The 19,775-nt window shown below is 44.2% G+C and overlaps 3 protein-coding genes across 4 annotated transcripts in view; all 3 read right to left on the bottom strand.

The window, feature by feature from the left end:
• The window catches only part of LOC106575756 (non-homologous end joining factor IFFO1), a 32,910-nt gene extending 28,770 nt beyond the window's left edge, over positions 1 to 4,140 (bottom strand). The window contains exon 1 of one of the 2 annotated variants that reach the window (XM_082960935.1): positions 2,678 to 4,140. In XM_082960935.1, the coding sequence (XP_082817061.1) occupies positions 2,678 to 3,696 (1,019 nt within the window). In that variant the 5' untranslated portion in view covers positions 3,697 to 4,140. The remainder of the gene's footprint in view (positions 1 to 2,677) is intronic. The other variant, XM_082960934.1, reaches the window with a different exon arrangement.
• On the bottom strand, positions 3,707 to 10,782 carry LOC106575951 (opsin-5). The gene is given in 9 exon segments (XM_082960938.1): positions 3,707 to 5,253; positions 5,256 to 5,426; positions 5,617 to 5,697; positions 6,020 to 6,073; positions 6,075 to 6,135; positions 6,433 to 6,565; positions 8,747 to 8,886; positions 9,086 to 9,236; positions 10,662 to 10,782. Coding segments are annotated over 9 exon segments (1,320 nt in total). The 3' UTR covers positions 3,707 to 4,845.
• Positions 10,783 to 13,523: 2,741 nt separating this feature from the next.
• Positions 13,524 to 18,687, bottom strand: LOC106575942 (glyceraldehyde-3-phosphate dehydrogenase). Its single transcript, XM_014152701.3, has 11 exons — positions 18,586 to 18,687; positions 17,884 to 17,929; positions 16,457 to 16,559; positions 16,003 to 16,109; positions 15,686 to 15,776; positions 15,355 to 15,470; positions 15,159 to 15,240; positions 14,773 to 14,924; positions 14,394 to 14,472; positions 13,946 to 14,127; positions 13,524 to 13,853 (listed from the first exon to the last, which is right to left on the bottom strand). The coding sequence occupies exons 2-11, from the start codon at positions 17,904 to 17,906 to the stop codon at positions 13,784 to 13,786; spliced, it is 1,005 nt and encodes a 334-aa protein (XP_014008176.1). The 5' UTR covers positions 17,907 to 17,929; positions 18,586 to 18,687; the 3' UTR covers positions 13,524 to 13,783.
• Between the last annotated feature and the right edge of the window lie 1,088 nt (positions 18,688 to 19,775).

Genomic DNA, 19,775 nt, shown 5'->3' with positions numbered 1-19,775 from the left:
GCCAGACACAGAGAGAGACAGGTGAAGGTAGGGATGATAATACAGGACAGAGCAGGTCAGGAAAAGAAGGGAGGGTACAGTGGTGTAAAGTACTTATGTAAAAATACTTTAAAGTACTATTTAAGTAGTTTTTTGGGGTAACTTTTACTTCACTACATTCCACTTATCAAGAGAACATCCATGGTCATCTCTACTGCCTCTTACCTGGCGGACTCACTAAACACACATGGTCATCTCTACTGCCTCTTACCTGGCGGACTCACTAAACACACATGGTCATCTCTACTGCCTCTTACCTGGCGGACTCACTAAACACACATGGTCATCTCTACTGCCTCTTACCTGGCGGACTCACTAAACACACATGGTCATCTCTACTGCCTCTTACCTGGCGGACTCACTAAACACACATGGTCATCTCTACTGCCTCTTACCTGGCGGACTCACTAAACACACATGGTCATCTCTACTGCCTCTTACCTGGCGGACTCACTAAACACACATGCTTGGTTTCTGAATGATGTCTGAGTGTTGGAGTGTGTCCCTGGCTATCCGTACATTTAAAAAACATGAACAATTGTGCCATATATAAGGAATTTTAAAATATTTATACTTTTACTTTTGATAGTTAAGTACATTTAAAACCAAATATTTTTAGACTTTTACTCAAGCAGTATTTTACTGGGTGACTTACACTTTTACTTGAGTCATTTTCTATTAAGGTATCTATACTTTTATTCAAGTATGATAATGGGTACTTTTTCCACCACTGGAGGGGTATGACAGAACTAGCCAATGAGAGAGCGGGAACAATGACTAGCAATATGAATGGATAGATGGAGAGAACAAGGGACAGGGCAGGGGAAGAGGAGTGGAGGAGAGGAAGGGAAGGGGGTGTATCTGTCACGTCCTGGCCAGTATAAGGGTTAATTGTCATTTTAGTTTGGTCAGGACGTGGCAGAGGGTATTTGTTTTATGTGGTTCAGGTTGGTGTGTTAGTTAGGAGGGCGTTTGATTTATTATTTCCGGGTTTTGAGTTATGGTCTATGTTGATGTATTTCTATGTGTAGTCTGGTTGATCTGTTTCTATGTTGAGTTAATTGGGGTGGACTTCCAATTGAAGGCAGCTGTGTGGTGTTGCCTTTGATTGGAAGTCCTATATTAGTTGGGTGTGTTTGTCTGTGTATTGGTGGGAGATTGTTTTGTGTTTAGCGTGTGTAAGCCTAACAGGACTGTCTGTAAATCGTAAGTTCGTTTTTGAGTTGATTAAATGTTCAAAAATGAACTATCACAACCCTGCTGCATTTTGGTCATCTTTTTCCGACGATGATTTCGCTATATCGTCCTCCGACGAAGAAATCCCTGACAGTATCTTATACTGAAACTACCTCCTTGAAGTGAATGAATACTCCTGTGGGTTTCCCTCTCTCTACATTTTGCCTGCAGGTAGATTTAACTGCATTACTACAACAACAGACTCATGACAGAGAGAACATTATTTCACTACACTGGAGGCCTAAATCACATCAATGACTGTGCAGTACGGATGCTATCAGATATATGGATGTCTGAAGGTGAGACAAGCCTGGACTTGACTCACTTGGAGGTGGCAGTAAGGTCACATGCCTCATGAAATCACAATAAACAAAACAGCCACAAACACACTTGTCCCAGGTCCTCCCGATCACAAACCAATCCCTGACCCTACCCAGCCTTCCTAATGGGACATACATGCTTGTCTATCACCTTATATTCATTGGGTATGGCATTTTCGCTGAGATATGTTTATCCAAATCAACTTATGGTCATACCTTCAGCATAGACCATGTCTATGTGACCTGTGCAGCGTGAATCGAAGCCTCAGCCCTGCTGTTACTAGTGCCACAAATCAGCGGTCCGGGTTCTAGTTCTGTCACAGAATACAAACTGCAGCCATTTCAAACGTGCAGAGGTGCACTATGGTATCTGTATCAGATTCCTGGGACTGTGTTTGGCCCATGCCCCTGTTTTTCTAAAGGGGCACTAAGCAGATATTCCTTCCCCAAGCCAAACCATAAGTCAAATCTTCAAGTACTTGAGCTGTGCTTGATTTATATAGTTTGCCTGGTTCCAATGGAATAATCCCAAAAGTACAAAATCAACACAGTAATCCCAAAAGTACAAACAGCAAGCATACCTCCAATATATTCGACCTAGGTCTGGTGTCCACAAGCTAGTGGCAAACTCAAGAGTTCAAAATCTTTGAACTTGAAAAGCATTGGTGTGATTGTTGAAACAGAGGCTTCCTGTGTTGGATTTCAATTACATGACTTCATTCTGAGTCAGTTATGGTCTGATAATGTTTGGTATTTCACCCAGCTGCCCTTTGACTGAAGGCCCTTTGCCTCTCTAGAAATTAGAATGGTGTGGGCTGTGGCAGAAATAGACAGAACACAGGCAGGACACAGCTGCTCTGAAAGGCCATCTGTTGCAGTAGGGCCTTCCACTTCACCCAAGTAGCATGAGCAAAATAATACATGTACGCCTATTATAGTTTCACTAAGTTACATCAACTGACTTTTGCCAAGAGACATTTAATCACAACTCTAGGTCCCCGTGCGCCTTTACACCCTTCAGACACACACGTTAATTAGGCCTTACGTTGGTGAATAAATCAACCAACGTTGATCCAATTTACCTGCGTTTGTACTCGTCTCTCTCCCTCTTGACTTTGGCCAGGACGTTGTACAGGGCTCTGATTTCCGGGGTAATGGTATCAATCTGGACCCCGACCCCGACCCCGTCCGGCTGGACCCAGGACACACCGGGGCTGGTGACGCGCGTCTCCACGCCAGAACCGAGCTTGCGGGTATGGTTGTAGGACCAGATAGTACCGGGAAGGAACCGGGGAGGCGGGTTGGTGGGGGTTCCAGTGCCAGTACTGGAAACCGTTTTCCCGTTGGTGATTGAATTGGACCCGGCTGGAGAGTCAATTGTCGGGGTTGATAGGCTTACCGTGATGGTCGGATTCTGATTCGGTTCGGTGGGGTTTGTTCCAGCTTTGTTGTTGGACTCAAGCGTGAGGACAGTGTTGAGGGCAGGTGTGAAGAGGGTAGTGGGTCGTCTCGCGGAGTTGTTGGTGTTTTGGAACGGGAGTGACCCGGGCCTGAGCGGGATAGTTCCCACAAACCCAGTCTGTACACCTGTTTCTTGGGTATGGGCCCGTCTAGCGATTTCAGAACAACCCCCATCACAGCTGTTCTTCGCATCCAACGCCTGTTGTAGTTGTTTCTCTAAAATCTTATTCCTTCGCTCAAGTTCATGCACTTTGGCCAGAAAGCATCGGAAGCGTAAATTCAGAGTCTTTAGGACACTGATATTGGAGCCCAGGTCGTTCCTCAGGGCCATCGCTGCAGGAGGTTGGGGCACAGATCGGTGATAAGAGTGGTTATTATGGTTCAGATGCAGGTAAGCTTGTGAGGGTGTGGAGAAATCGAACCCTGGCTGAGTCTCCGTGCCCGGTCCGGGATGGTCGCCCAGGAAGAAAGACGTCGGGTCGAGCGAGCCGAAGACGGATTCGGGCAGAAGGCCTGAGGGGGAATCCGGATGACTCTGTCCTCCTTGGTTCTGCTGCTGTTGATGTTGGAGAAGCGAGTTCGCCCCTAACAAAGGATTCATGCTATGGTATGGAAAACTAAAGCGCTGCAGATCTGGCATGAACACGGACGGTAATTTTCTCGATATAAGATCACCAAAATAAAATAATGACAGGCTGAAGGTTGACTTGTTGTTGGATACCAGACGTATCCGTAACTGTCCACCGTTATCTGGTTGCGTAAATGGTTGTAATTACGAATGTTATCCTCGATTTATCTCCGTTCGGGCTAAAGAGGCTCGTGGAATAAGTGCCCTTCTCTCTGCCTCTGTCTCGCTCTTTTGCTGGATAACGGTCGCCCCAAAAACAATGCCGAATAGGCCGGTCCGACGGCTATGCGCAGGCGACAACACTCAAATGTATTTCAGAAAAGTAATGTTTTGGTATACAGCCTATATGAGAGAAAGTACTGTTAAATGCTGCAAATCACTAATGTATTAAAAATAAATCCAGTGTCGTTCGTCAAAGCTTATCTGGCTCCAAAGTGACCACAAGAAGACACAACAAGTGCTGCGGGATTTGGAGAGCAGGGAAACTACCGTAAATACACAGGTAGCTGGTTTTCTTTTAACCTTTGTGTCCATTAGGCAATGAACAGTTCCATAAGACCTCTTAAACTCTCAGTTCACAACTTGGGGAGGTTTTATCAGGAACATTTCCAATTGTGAATGTCATTTTATTGTTATTTTCCCACTTGGCTCGATTTTATTTTGTTACAAAATACATACATACAATTGTACACACTATTCTATTGTGTGAAACTATAATTTGAACCATAGTCCACACAGGCCTATTAGGACAGTGTTGACAAAGACTCTGTTTTTAAAGATGTCTCTGCTCCTAAACATCTCCATCCTCTCAACATCTCTCTTATCCATCTCTCCCTCTATCACTCGGTCAGCAGACTACTAGAGGTGGAACCCCCCAGCTCTCTCTCTGTCTCTCTCCCTGCCTCGCTCAGACTCTGCCCGTCCATGTTGACCTGTGTGTCCAGCGAGGCCACGCCCAGGGCGTCCCACCCCTCTGAAATGGTGTCACCAGCCCTCTCTTTCTTCCCCAACTCCACCATGGGCACGGCCTTGGGCTTGCTCCTCCCTCGCCAGCTGTGGCAGTAGGAGAGGCTGCCTTTGGGGGCTGAGGAGAGAAAGAGAGAGAGAGAGAGAGAGAGAGAGTTATCGGTCATTCTGCACCTGTCCAGTCCACACCTGTAGCTATAAAGACACCTTACTGTCAGAGTAGCTCCCTCCTCTTCCCCGCATTCTCCTCCTCTCCCCGTTCTGTCTCCCAAACAGTATGTCGTACACGTCCTCTCTGAAATCCTTGTTCATGATCTGGTAGATGAAGGGGTTAATCATGCAGTGAGACTTGGCAAACATTGCTGGTATCAGAGACAACATAGGTGGCAGGCAGGACACTGGCCAGTTGCTCCCTGTCTCCGACTCCCCCTCCTGGCCTGGGGCTGAACTGCGTGTGGAAGCAGCAGACAGACTGTGGCCTAAGCCAGAATAGGAGTAGGGATCTGGGTTGGTCACGTCCCGCAAGGATTCTCCAGGGTCGTAGTAGACACTTCCGTAGTTTTCCGTGGAGGTCCAATTGAGGAGACCATAATGTTGGGGATGTTTGGGAAGGCTGAGGCCATCCCGGTGGATCCTCCAGTCCCCATGGAGGGGCCTCCTCCCTGCATGGCCTCCCCGGCCCCATGCTCCTCCTTGGGGGCCAAGGCGGAGTAGAGGGAGACGATGGCATAGGGAGTCCAGGATAAGAGGAAGGTGGAGCACACCACAGCTGCTATCTGGGACAGACAGACAATAGATGAAACAGCAGAAAGATATACTGTGCTGTCTGTACTTACACACTTGTTACAATGTTATTACAAAAGTTATTCTCTGGTATTTCCTCTGCCTGGAATAAAGCAGATGTTACGACATCTTTCATTTCAAGCCAGTAACTAAGCTTCTTCTAACAGTCTGTTTTCCACATACCTTTGTGAGTCTCAGGTCTTTGCTGGTGTGAGTGAAAGTTGAGGAGGGAATAGATGCCAGAACGCGACTAGAACGGTAAACCTACACAGAGAGACATGTCAGTAAACACAAACTTCAACCGTCACTGACCACAAACAAATGCACAAGGGCCACGCTAGCTAGACCACCAGTAGGCTACAGCTATTGAGTCCACCATCACGGTAATAGATCATGCTTGCTGGACTGTACTCAGCATGCATTCCATACGTTATAGTGTGCTCCACTCAGAATATGCCAGGACAATTGATTCCATTAATCGTTGAGTTACATGGCATGCTGTTTTTTGCAGAGTCTGAGTTGAGTTCCCTGGACTCTCCCCTACTGAATCAGCCATTTTGTGCCAGCTAGGTGCAGTTTCTCTCACCGTCAGTAGAATGGTCACATAGGAGGCGACGATGGTCAGTGTGGGGAGAAAAAAAACACATGATCAGGATCAGCAAGATGTAGACCCTGTCGATCAAAGATGACCTCATCCCCCACCTCAAAGAAAAGAGGAAGATGTATATTTAGAGAGAATACTTTTATAACCTCGTACCCAGGCTCAATTGCTGCTGCTGGATGAGATGAATGCCTTTATAACTGCAGACATTCACCCCACCCACCCACACACACACACACACACACACACACACACACACACACACACACACACACACACACACACACACACACACACACACACACACACACACACACACACACACACACACACACACACACGCGCACTCGCCACACACACACTCAAAACAGAGTCTAATAAGAGAGAGTCAGGAGTACCAGTTGATGGTGCAGCTGGTTCCAAAGGGTTCTGGTCCGTAGCTGCCGAAGACAGGCAGGGAGGCCCAGAACAGAGAGTAGAACCACACCAGTCCTATGGACATGGACATGTGACGTCTCTCTATCCACTGACCTGGTAGAGAGAGATGGAGGAATGTTATTCTTTTATTTCACCATTATTTATTCTCATTGGCTAAGATCTATTTGTTGAGAGACACCTGATTGTCCAGCATGTACTATATTATAAACAGACACATAGGAAAGGTATGAATAAAGTGAAGCACTTTGTTTGATTGACCATTAATTAGTAAATAAGAAATAGGATTGTTCCAAAGGCTTCAGGTGTATGAAGCGTGTAATGAATACATGTATTTTTCTTTATTTTAGCAGGGAGTCTCATTGAGACCAAGGTATCTGTTACAAGTGAGCCCTGAAAATGGATGCTAGTAGTCTAAATGGTTGTGTGTGATATTTACGTTTTTCTATTTCTTTATGTAGTGCTGCATGTTGGTAGCCCAGACATTAACCCTGCCTGACAACTACCCTTCCCCTTCCTATAGTTACCTGCATGACTACCCCTAAACAGCAATACAATAACATCATTGCTACCTCTCCCCTAGAATTCTTCTGTGGTTGTCCCGGTGTTACCTAAACAATCAGGTAATTGGAAGTGTCTACGTAACCAAAAAGTAATCTCCAGGTCAACAGAGCAACAAGATCAAGCTGGACTCTGGACCAATCCAAAATATCAAAAGCTGCTCTTACAATAGTGACCCCAATTATCTCTACAACGTGGGCTTGAAGAAAGAGTCGGACATACAGACAAACAGATTATAAACTACACTACATGAGCAAAGGTATGTGGACAAGAACTGGTGTTGGGCGATTAGGCCTGGCTCGCAGTCGGCGTTCCAATTCATTCCAATGGTGTTCCATGGGGTTTAGGTCAGGGCTCGGTGCAGGCCAGTCATGTTCTTCCACACCGATTTCGACAAATCATTTCTGTATGGACCTTGCTTTGTGCATGGTGTCATTGTCATGCTGAAACAGGAATTTGGAAGCACAGAATCGTCAAGAATATCATTGTATGCTGTAGCATTAAGATTTCTCTTCAGTGGAACTAAAGGGCCTAGCCCAAACCATGAAAAACAGCCCCAGACCATTATTCCTCCACCAAACTTTACAGTTGGCACTATGCATTCGGGCAGGTAGCGTTCTCCTGGCATCCACCAAACCCAGATTCGTCCGTTGGACTGCCAGATGGTGAAGCGTGATTCATGACTCCAGAGAACGCGTTTACACTGCTCCAGAGTCCAATAGCGGCAAGCTTTACACCACTCCAGCCAACACTTGGCCATGGAAACCCATTTCATGAAGCTCCAGACAAACAGTCATTGCTCTGACTTTGCCTCCAGAGGCAGTTTGGAACTCGATAGTGAGTGTTGCAACTGAGGACAGACGGACAAGCGCTACACGCTTCAGCACTTGGCGATCCCGTTCTGTGAGCTTGTGCGGCTTCGGCCTACCACTTCGTGGCTGAGCTGTTGTTGCTCCTAGACGTTTCCACTTCACAATAACTGCACTTACAGTTGACCTGGTCAGCTCTAGCAGGGCAGACATTTGATGAACTGACTTGTTGGAAAGGTGGCATCCGATGACGGTGCATCCAATGAAGTCACTGAGCTCATCAGTACGGGCCATTCTACTGCCAATGTTTGTCTATGGAGATTGCATGCCTGTGTGTATGATTTTATATACCTGTCAGCAACAGGTGGGGCTAAAATAGCCGAATCCACTAATTTGAAGGGGTGTTCACATACTTTTGTATATGTAGTGTATGTTTAGATTAGATCCTTGAATGCAGAGGTTCTGTTCTATATTCTGTTTAAAACCAATCATCTGACGTGCTCAGTATAAAGGGCATATTCAAAGCTAGGTCCTTGTTTATGCTCTGACCCACTGACTAAAGCCTCTGGGAAAACAGGAACTCAATGAGGCCACTAAAAGGGGTCAGGGGTCAACAACATCCTTTTGTGTCACCCCTTTTGTTCTCTCAATTGAGTATTAGACATGTATTTCATGTTATGAAATGTTTGGAAAAATATCAAATATGGATGAAGGATTAATGTAGCCTAGGTAAGTTAAATGTTTTTGGGATTCAACAACACTTCATCATTGTCTTCCCAAGGGAAAGTATGTCAAAAAGAAAGAAGAAAGAAGAAGAATAGGATAGAATAAGTATGCACTTACACACATGACTCAAAAGATAGGAAAAATAAAATATGTAAAAAGAAGTGAAGGGAATCCCACTGACCGTATCTGAAGCTGCAGATCTTGAGGCAGCGGTCCAGAGAGATGAGACAGGTGGTGATGAGGGAGCCAATCCCAAAAACAAAGCCCTGCAACCTGTACCACAGGCACCCTGCTTCCCCAAACACCCAGCCATGGGACACACTGGTGGACCAGAGGAGTTAATGACCTGATAATGATCATTGGTCGTTGGAACACTAAGCACTTTGTCTGATTCATGGGATGTGAGTGTTAACTGTCAATTGTTTTGGATAAAAGACACCTGTACCATATCATTCTGTCTAGTTTGATATTCATACTATCAGTATGGGGGATTGAAGATTGGTCGACAGGAATCGCTCACCTGGAAATGATGAGGCATGGCGCCCCCAAGAGGCTGTATCCAAAATCACAGATGGCCAGGTTGACGGTCATGAGTTCTGGTGGTCTGAGTTTCTTCTTCTTTCTACAGAAAACCAACAGCACTATGCCATTCCCAACCACTGACACTACACCTGGAGAAGAAGGGAGGAGAGAAGGAAGAGAGGAGCGGGGAGATAAGAGGTTTGAAGCGACAGGGATAGAGAGAAAGATAGAAGTATAGAGACAGAGTTGATGATGAAGAGGAAGAGAGGAAGCAGAGAAAGAAGAGACAACAGAGTGATAAAGAGAGAGAGATGTGATGTGGCAGAAACAGGGGAGAGGAGGAGGGAGAGAGAGATAGCTTTAGTTTGCTATATGATATACTCTCTTATTTTACAGCAGTATTATCACAGTGGGTAGTCGTTAAACACAGACTGAAAATATTGTTTCAGCATTATTGGCATGTGGACCAGCTCACTGTCCGCTTTGGGGTATAACAAGGGTCAGTACACCGTTAGTCATTTAATATTTCAATCGCTGCTACCTTCCTGACCCCCTCAACCCACTATCCGGCTTTGGAAGCATCGGGGAACCAATCCAAAGTGAATAAATGCTCTAGCTGAATCGACATGGTTGCTTGCTGGCTGGCTGGCCAGGGGGGTGCAGGGTGCTGTTCATAGCCTCATTTGATTTGTTGTGTAGGTAATTATTGGGAGCAACAGGTATGGAATGTTCCATGCTGTGATTCCTCATGTGTATCCTCTCCTCTCTTCTTTCCTCTCTCCTTTCCTCTCACCTTTCCTCTCATTTCCTCTCCATGTATCCTCTATCCTTTCATCTCTCCTCTGTGCTCTCTCTGTGTATCCTCTCTTCTCTGGTGTGACCCTGGGGTTGCTATGCTAATACACTTTGTATTCAGTCTGTCTACACAGCTCCATAATGTAAACAGTCATAGAGAGTTAGATCACTGACTGACTTGATCAGAAAGGTTGATCTGATGGATGACAGATCTGTGTTGAAACAAAGTAAACCCTTTCAGCCATCTGTGTGGGCTCTGGATTCTGATGATTAAGATGTGAAAAGCTGTTGCCCAGCTGATATATCGAAAACCTTTCAGTCCTCTGGGATCAAATTAGATTTTGTTCATACATCTTGATTTATCTGAAAAGAATTTCACCCCCATAAATATACCTTAAGCCAAGCCTAATACTTCTACACTGTACAGATTATGTTATTTCACCAGTGAGTTACTCAGGAGGAATACCAACCAAACTCTGATGTTAACTAACACCAACACTGAATCTGTGATGAGGAGAGATGCCTAATTTCAAATCAACCAACAACCCTGAGCCTCTATGCCCAAGTCTCTAGACACTTGTATAGATCTGAAATGATTAGATGTAATATGGTCATATCTCAAACTTGCCCTCTAGGCTTTGAGGATTTTTCACCATATTGCTTGTAGTACACACATAGTGTAAAATCCAATCCTTTCAAATCTCTATCTGCGGTTAGAGGGTATAGGGGTATAGTGGATGGGGTGAATGTATTATAGGCAGATGGTAGATTTGACTCACCTGTGAGGATGAGGAAGATGGCGACTCCCAAGTCAGTGCTGGGGGAGAGGTGAGAAAGGAAGGCAGTAGGGATGGAGGATGGGACAGAGCCCCTCCATGAGCCATTCACTCCCAGAGACATCAACTGGTGGAAAAAATAAGACAGAGAGAGAGAGAGAGAGATTTTACTGTAAAGCCCAGTAGACAGAAGAGGTCAAGAGAGAGGAGGAGAGTAACGTACTGAGACAGAGAACGTGCTAGAAAGTGGAAGGTAAGAGGTTTTAACCCCCTAGACATGCACAGAAAAACAGAGTGAGAGTTAGAGATGTTAAATTCCCTCTAGTATTTATTAGCTAACGCGTATATAGACAGAGAGAGAGACAGCAATGGTCGGGTAGATATATATTGATGGAGAGAGCAAAAAAATAGGGGAGAGGGGAAAGGGTAGAGGAGAGCAGAGAGGAGAGGGGAGACAGGGGGTGAGCCAGTATATTACAGCCAGAAATGTGTAAAAGTAAGAAGTGCACAATCAGGGGAAAAGTGGAGAATTGGAAAAGCAGGAATAGAAAAAGAGAGACAGGCAATTGAAACACACACAACTATTATCACAGAATTAAACTCACTGTTTAGTTTAAAGCTGAAATGAGATCACACACACACACACACACACACACACACACACACACACCTAATGAGAATTCAAACAGGTGACACACACACACCAAGAGGGGCATCCTTACTCACCTTCCTCTTCGTCTGTCAACCTGCCCCTCTCTACCTCTCTTTTTTACTTCCTATCTCACTCTTTTGTTCAGTCTGTCTGTGATGTGATTTAAGCTCTTTTTTAAATCTTAAGCCTCTGTCAATTTTTGTGCTCTATTTCTGAGAAGAATAAATCAACTTGCTGTCGACAATCTGGCAGAGAAATTATCAGTGAGTGCGTGGTCCGAAATGGCACACAGAGGGAAAATAAATGGAAGGATCTGAGCCTTTTTGACCTCTCTCTCCCTCTCTCACTCTCATCAATCTCTTTCTCTCTTCCATGCTCTCGCCCTCTTTCTCTCTCTCTCTCCATTGTTTAAATTGAATACCGTAGATGAAATATCACCACTTGTGATATAGTAACAAGAGCACACATGTAACTGACTCATAATTTGGATGTGTGTGTTTGTGTGTGTGTCTAACAATGAGAGCAACAACACCCAGGAGACACACATCTTCTCTTCAATAAGATTATGGATGATGATGATCTGACTACAGGAGAATAATCCTTCTCTAACTGACTGCCTTGTCAGAGCATGACGTGAGAGAGATATTAGACACTGGGATGTTGACATAACATAGCCTACTGGCTGCAAACTGAACTACATTAACCCGATCTTCAATCCTGCTCTTATGGGGCTTAAATTCAACCTGCACACACAAGTCCGACTTGACCTGACCCTGAGGGAGCGCACACATACACCTAACGCACACACAAGTCTGACTTGAAAGGTTATAGTAAACTGTGTATGTTTAGAGGCTCATCTTTACGACCAGAGGATGCCTTGGAGTGTGGCAGTAGGTGTTCAGCCATCAACATGTTCTCTTCTCTCCTGGAAGTCCTGCTGTGTGTTACTGTCACTAAAGTAGAAAACCTAATGTGACAGAAAAACTGGATCATTTTCACTCATTACAGCTAACAGACACAAATTCGTTACTTATACTTAAGTAGTCAATTTGAAAAACTCAGTGAGTTGAATGTTTGATCTAATGACTTATACTTAGGATTATCAATTAGTATGATGGAAACCCAGTATTTTCTAAGCACTAAGTCAACTATAGTGAAGTCCAGTGAAAGCGTGAAAACCTCCCTACATTCTCTATAGGCACCACAAGTCCACCTAAAGCCCCTGATACACACATACTGTCAAGTCTACAATAATCACTCTGTTCATTACACCTCCTGCAGCCCCCATAGGACCACCATGCTGTGAAATCCCTAGTCTAGAGGTTGTTGGTCTCTGAGCGAGTCAGAAAGGTAAAGCCCAGTAGAGTTGGATTACCTCTTCCCTCTTGATTCCTTAGTCAATACCATCGATTGGGAATATTTTATGGGGTATAGAGAGAAAGTGATTCAACTCAGGAAGGGGGGGGGAAGAAAGTGGCTCAGCGGTCTAAGGCACTGCATCTTAGTGCTTGAGGTGTTACTACAGATGCCCTGGTTCAAATCCAGGCTGTAGCACAACTGGCCGTGATTGGGAGTCCCATAGGGTGGCACACAATTGGTCCAGTGTTGTCTGGGTTTGGCTGGTGTAGGCTGTCATTGTAAATAAGAGTTTGTTCTTAACTGACTTGCCTAGTTAAATAAGATAATTTAAAGCCGAGGGTTGGAAAGTGTGATTGGGCAAAATGTATTTTTATTTTTTGGATTCTGTGTGTATTGTTTTGTATTACAACACTCTTGAAGCTCGAAACAAGCCTTTTCGCTGCAACTGCAAATCTGTGTACACAACCAATAAACTTTGATTTGAGAAGAGAGAACTGGCAGAGGAAGTGACAAGGTCATAAAAGTGTCCGGGTTGTGTTTGAAATCATAGTTACGATCTGTCAAATGCATAGATTCTTACAAGAGTAAACGGATCAGATAAATGCAAGCACCAGAGTGTAAGAGCATTCAGATAGAGATATTGTAGTTTACAGATCAACCTCATTGTATTGATACTGTACCTAAAATACTCCTATGCATCCAGGGTCAGGAATAATTGTGTTGTATAGCGTTTCCCATTGTGTATGAGTGAGCGATTAATTCAGGTTTCTTAGCATGATAGAAATAACAAAGGAATTATTTATGGGTTTGTCCTTCCCCATTATCAACACTAAATTAAAACAGAGGAAGCCATATTTACTCACAGAGGACTTTTATTCCGCTTCTGAATGAAGCAGGTTCAACAAACAGAGAAAATGTCATCACACCCAGATCCCATCTCACCTTTCACAAGATCAGAACAGGGTCTTTACAATACAAAAATAAATTATATAGTTGTGATTGTTATTTTTTTATGCGGGTAACTTTCTCAGGCAAGTTAAGGGCGATAGTCCAATCGAATGGGAAATATGTGGTCACGTGACGTAGTGCGGTAGCGTTTGGTTGGTTGGTTGCGTTACTCCTTGGTGGCCATGTGAGCCATCAGGTCAATGACGCGGTTGCTGTAGCCGAACTCGTTGTCATACCTGGGGAGAGAAGAGACACGGTCAGGTTTCTTCATCACCAAGAATGTGTCTGTGTGGATACGTGTGTGTATTTGCAGAGGATGAATGCGTACCATGTAACCAGCTTGACGAAGTGGTCGTTCAGAGCAATGCCAGCGCCGGCATCAAAGATGGAGGAGTGGGTGTCGCCGTTGAAGTCTGAAGAGACAACCTGTTGCTCCGTGTATCCAAGAATTCCCTTCATGGGTCCATCGGCGGCAGCCTTGACAACCTTCTTGATGGCGTCGTAGCTGGCCTGTGGTTCAAGGAAACGACGTGGGTTGTCAAATTGTTCCATTGTTGCTAAATTTACAATGCTAACTAATCATGTATCAATTCATGTATTGTTTTCTCAACAATGGGCTTTACTGAAATCTTTATTTAACTAGGTGGTCACTGTGTCTAACAACTGGTCCTAGGACAGTTATCTTGTTGCTTGTATCAGCAGGTAAGGTACACCATAGAGACACTCAGACATGATGTGTATTGGCAGTTTGGTAAGGCAGGGGAGGGGCTACTCACAGGCTTCTCCAGACGGACGGTCAGGTCCACCACTGAGACGTTGGGGGTGGGGACACGGAAGGCCATGCCAGTGATCTTGCTGTGAGGAAGAAGAGGGGGTGACAGCAGCGTAAGGTCAAAGTTCAACTTACTCCTCTACAGTTTGATATACAGACATAATGACTGGTTCTTAGACAAATGTCTTTCATTGCTATACACTTTACTGTTGACTGAAAACTGTAGTAATGGCTGACTACTAGTGTTATAAATGTGTAACTGGTTAGTTATTATGCTAGTGTTTTACTGGTGTCTAGTTAGAGGTTGTGAACTTGTGATACTAGTATTATAATTGTATTGTTTTACTGGTTGTTATTAGTTATTTAGTGGTTATGGTACTGACCCGTTCAGCTCGGGGATGACCTTGCCGACAGCCTTGGCTGCTCCGGTGGAGGCAGGGATGATGTTCTGGCTGGCGCCACGTCCATCCCTCCACAGCTTTCCAGAAGGACCATCAACAGTCTTCTGGGTGGCGGTGACGGCGTGAACAGTGCTCTGAGAGAGAGAGATGTTAAGGGAAGGGAGATGAGAGATCCACATTAAGGAGGTACAGAAGTGGTGGTAGTGGGGGACGGCTGGATAAGAAAAACAGATGGTGTGTCGGTGATCTTAAAAACAGTCCATCCCTTGTTCTGTACTGTTAGTGTTTTGTGTCGGTGTGAAATCTGTCGTTATGTCAGATTATGCCCTCTAGGTGATTAATCCCAGGTGTTGCATTTTAATCCGTACCATCAGACCCTCAATGATGTGGTAGTTATCGTGGATGACCTTGGCCAGGGGAGCCAGGCAGTTGGTTGTGCATGAAGCATTGCTGTGGAGAGAGACGTGCTAAATTAGAGTCTGAACCTCAGAATAGCCAGGCGCTGCAGGTAGTACCTGTTAAGTGGAGGGAGTGTGTGTTCAGTCGGAGGGAAGAGGGTCTCACCTGACAACCTTGAGGGAGTTATCGTACTTCTCGTGGTTGACGCCCATGACGAACATGGGTGCATCAGCGCTGGGAGCGGAGATGACAACCCTCTTGGCACCACCCTTCAGATGGGTCTGGAGGGGGGAGAGATGTTAGAGGAGTCCGTTATTACATTTTTTGTAGCCTGGTTAAATATCGTGGCCTAGTTATTGTATGTATTCAACATAATGCAACACATACAGGTTAAGCCTGATGGGTAAAGTGATGTTATAAAGGAGTTATTTCTGTTCTAATGATATTCCTATATCATACAGTTCTGGATGCTGTGTCTACTGATGGGGATACTTACAGAGGCCTTCTCAATGGTGGTGAAGACACCTGTTGACTCAACTACATAGGTGGCACCAGCATCTCCCCACTTGATGTTAGCTGGGTCTCTCCTGAGAACGAGAGAGAGAAGAGGTTCGGGGTTATGTTATGAGGAAGCAGAGCACCATAGACTAACATTTATATTGTTATAGATTCCACAAGGAGGCGCCATTCCAGAAGGCCACAAGGGACTTCAGGTCTCTCCTGCATATTCTACAGATGCTGACCTGATTTGTATGAATTTCTTCAGATGTGGAAAATGTTTTGAATTATGTGTTATTAAATTAATGAACTCACTCGTGGAACACAGTGATTTTGTGTCCATCGATGACCAGCTTGCCACCCTCAGCCTTGACCTCACCATGGAAACGTCCGTGGGTGGAGTCATACTTGAACATGTAGACCTGAAGAGGGAGAAGGAGAGGAGGTGAGTCTCTTGGCCTATTGTTAATAGATCCTAAGTTATGACAGGGCCTTGGTTTGGTCATTGAGGGCGTCAGGGTGACAGCAACATTCAAAGGTCTTAAAGTTATTGAAACCACTTAATAAATTAGGCTGAAGAACTAATGTATACATAAGCTAAATATTTCACTGTCTTAAAACTATATATATATATATATATATATATATATATATATATATATATATATATATTATAATATATATATATATATATATAGGATCAATACGTTTTTCTACTGATTCAGTGGGCTAGAAGTCCCTGGTCCATTGTAAGCTTTAGGCTACCCACCATGTAGTCCAGGTCGATGAAAGGGTCGTTGATGGCAACAATCTCAACTCCCTTCTTGGAGTGGAATGCAGCACGGGTCACCAGACGCCCGATACGGCCGAATCTGGGGGACAAGACGATTCATTCCATTAATCATTGATGTGACAAGTCACACCCAGTCCTCAACAATACTATGGAATTTCATAAACCTCTCGCTATTGAAAAACAAATGAAGTTGTGGTAGTCCCCCATCTGTCTCTCTCTGTAACAGCTGGTGCCTTACTCAGTAGGGAGCCATGTTTCAAAGGTCACAGATAGAAAGGTCACAGCTACAACTGAACTGACATTTCTGTTCCACAACATCTGACTGTTGTGTAGCACCTCAAGCAAAAGACTAAAGACTGGATATAACAAGCTTTCAGAGAAATCTCAAATGAACATGTGGCGACCTCAAAATACTGTATTTCCATAGAAAGAGGACAGGGTTCAGGGGGTTGTGTACCATAGCCAGCAGAGTAAACAGGACTGAGGCTTTACTCTCTGGGGTGTAAAGTCTGTCTGCCCCTCATGTGGTAATCCTCCACCATGAAGTGAGAGGCCTGTTTGATTAGTAGAGTTACTTTTTAACTAGACAATGAAGGTCCGACAGACAGGCTCTTATACACTGTCCTCCAAGAGGTGGAGAGAGGAGGATAGGAGGGGGAAATGCAGATCCCCAAAGACATTTTCAACTGTAGACTGGACAATAAAACTGTCCTATTCAACTAAGCACAAGGTGATCACTTGTCTACTAGTGAAAACATCAGAACAAGAGACCACCAAAGTGGCCATCCCTGGGTTTGTGTTTGTTCTGCTAACCAGAGTGTGCCATCTGCAAAACACAAGTCTCTTCCTGCTCTTTAGTTGCTGAGCTAGTTTAGAGTAAGACAGCTATTAAATGTATAGCCATTGAATATTCTGATGGTTCAGAATGTCAACAAGACACTGTACTGTACCCCTGACCTTTTCTCCAAAGGGTGCCTGGCTAAAAAAAAAGACTGGCGCAAGAGAGGGTACAGAGAGGAGGGTCATGTAAGCCAAGCTCCTCTCAGGGCTCGTCTGAATACTACACATCACCGGGGATGAGTTGCGCATCATATGAAACTTGTGTTTCTCGCAAACAGAGGGCGGGTCCTTTCAAAAGGGGCATCAGTACTCCCTGTGTGAGGTTACCAGGGTACATCCATTAGTAAGGAATGATGTCCTGAAAACTTGATTGTATTGATTACTATATTTTTGTTTTTATTAATTTATATTAGCGAGATTGCCATTTCAAATAGATATCTGGTTTTAAAGCGTAAACTCTGCACTGGGTCAAGCCAGAGTAGGAGATTCTAACCCTGTGTGTGTGGTGGTGATACATTGTGTGTGTGGTGTTAGTTAAGGCGTTAAATGAAAATGTATCTTACCCATTGACACCTACTTTCACCATTTTGCCTGAGTTGGTCTAGTCCTCTGTGGGGGGAGAGAGAAGGAGAGACATTAGCTATTAAAACAAATATTGACCATCCATTATGATTTCTGGGGGATTTCCATACTTTATGGCATAGAACTTTGCAACCGAGTTATAGCGTTAAGGTAAGCAGAGGCATAGAGAACATAGCATTAGAGAGATAAGAGTATGCCATAGGTTCCCTTGAATAGATATCTACACATCAAATGTCTGCAACTCATAGTAAGTTTATGCAAAGAAGAAGTACACTAGGCCAATAGACCAAGACATGCATTTAAAAGTACAGAAAAATGTTTTACACTGGAGTAAATGTGCAATAGTCTATTTAAGCAAGTAACAGTTATGAACTTTGAAAGTCTAAACTTTGCGTCAGGGATTCAGAGTTCAATCACGGCAGATTGAAGTCACTTTAACAAGAGGTTTGAATAGTCTTTTCTAAAGAGAAAAACCCCTATATACATCAAGTAGTTGGAGCTGCATCTCATCAACTATGACATTAAATAAATGGCCACGCATGAAACAAGTCTTAGAATAAAACAAACAATTGTAAGGTTGTCAAGCTGACAATCTGCGTAATCTTCTTGCTATCTAGGCCCATATTAACCCCAGCCATTAACTTAGTTAGATATCCTAATGTAGCCGTTGATTGGTCATTTACCGTTTGTGAGATGCCTCAATCCTGTCTTACGACTTTCGGGTGTGAGTGGGGACCGGCAGAGCTGGGCAACCTATTTATTTCCACCCTGTATGGACACGCCCCTTTGTGTGCTACGGGCTCTAAACCCCGCCCCTTTCAGAATGTCAAGGTCATAAGGAAGTTGTGACGAGTCAGCCTATTAGACATGCAGTTTATGTAGCCTAACAATAACGCTGCATTAGCTATAGTACGAAAACATTCGTTGAAATACTTAATTATTCAAATGAGTCTTGCGTGTTCACCCCCTTGCCTGCTATTTAAACTAAAGCTGGCTTAAAGTAGCATTGATTTTGTGGGTGATAGTGAATAGTGTAGGCCTAAATATTGATTTAAGTGCTTTCACTTTGATTTCTTTTGCTTTCTGGGAAGTTCATCAGACTCTCTGTATCTGTCTGAATATATGGCCCTCTTTTTTTCACTGAAGGCCACCACGTTCAACCAATAGATTTTATTAACACTGAATGATTTTTTTGTATATATTGTTAATCCTTCCCATAACTTTAATTCTGAAGCATAGGAACAGATGACGCAACACTACACAGATATAATAAGTCCTTGGATGGCCAAATGATATAATAGAGGGTCTGATCCTGTGTGACCTTCTCACTAGATAGGGAGAGCCAGACAGCGAGAGCAAACGGGGATCAAATCACTTTCCTCCACAGTGTGACATTTACAGTCCAAAGACCATGACCCTTCACTTTCAACCTCTCTCTCTCTCCTCTCCTTCTCCTGCCTGGGGTGTGAGGAGGGCTGTGTGGACCTATGGCCATGCCCTGGTCAGGTCAGTCTATAGAATCTGAACACATCACATTTTGCACATTCTCATGCTTTAGGCTTAGACACAGTTCTCACAGAAATAACTTGTGTGGGTGTGTTTTGTCTGTCTACTCAAGTGACTGTGTCTAAGGAGTTGAGTTCTATCTATGTCAGAGTAACCGAATGGCAAGTCTGGTTATAACACAAGACTGGGTCTGTGGATCTGGTTTTGTTCACTTGGTGTCTCAAAAGAACATTATGAACAAGAAAACCCAAGGATTTGAGTTCTGTAAATGAAGCTACCCCTCCAGCCTTGTCTTATGTACAGAAATCCAGTCTGTCTGGCCGTGGTAGGGACTAGTATATATGTAGCCCTGTGTCATGTGGCAACT

Source organism: Salmo salar, chromosome 02, assembly GCF_965601325.2.
Source record: "Salmo salar chromosome 02, fSalSal1, whole genome shotgun sequence".
NCBI lineage: Eukaryota > Metazoa > Chordata > Actinopteri > Salmoniformes > Salmonidae > Salmo > Salmo salar.
The sequence above is the reverse complement of the archived record's forward strand: the minus strand, read 5'-3'. Positions and strand labels throughout refer to the sequence as shown.

Coding starts and splice junctions, on each gene's coding strand:
- LOC106575942 (XM_014152701.3), bottom strand. CDS start 17,906: ATGGTGAAAGTAGGTGTCAATGG. Junction 15,241..15,354: donor AACTCCCTCAAGGTTGTCAG/GTGAGACCCTCT, acceptor CTCTCTCCACAG/CAATGCTTCATGCACAACCA. Junction 14,128..14,393: donor CCGTCCGTCTGGAGAAGCCT/GTGAGTAGCCCC, acceptor CTTGAACCACAG/GCCAGCTACGACGCCATCAA.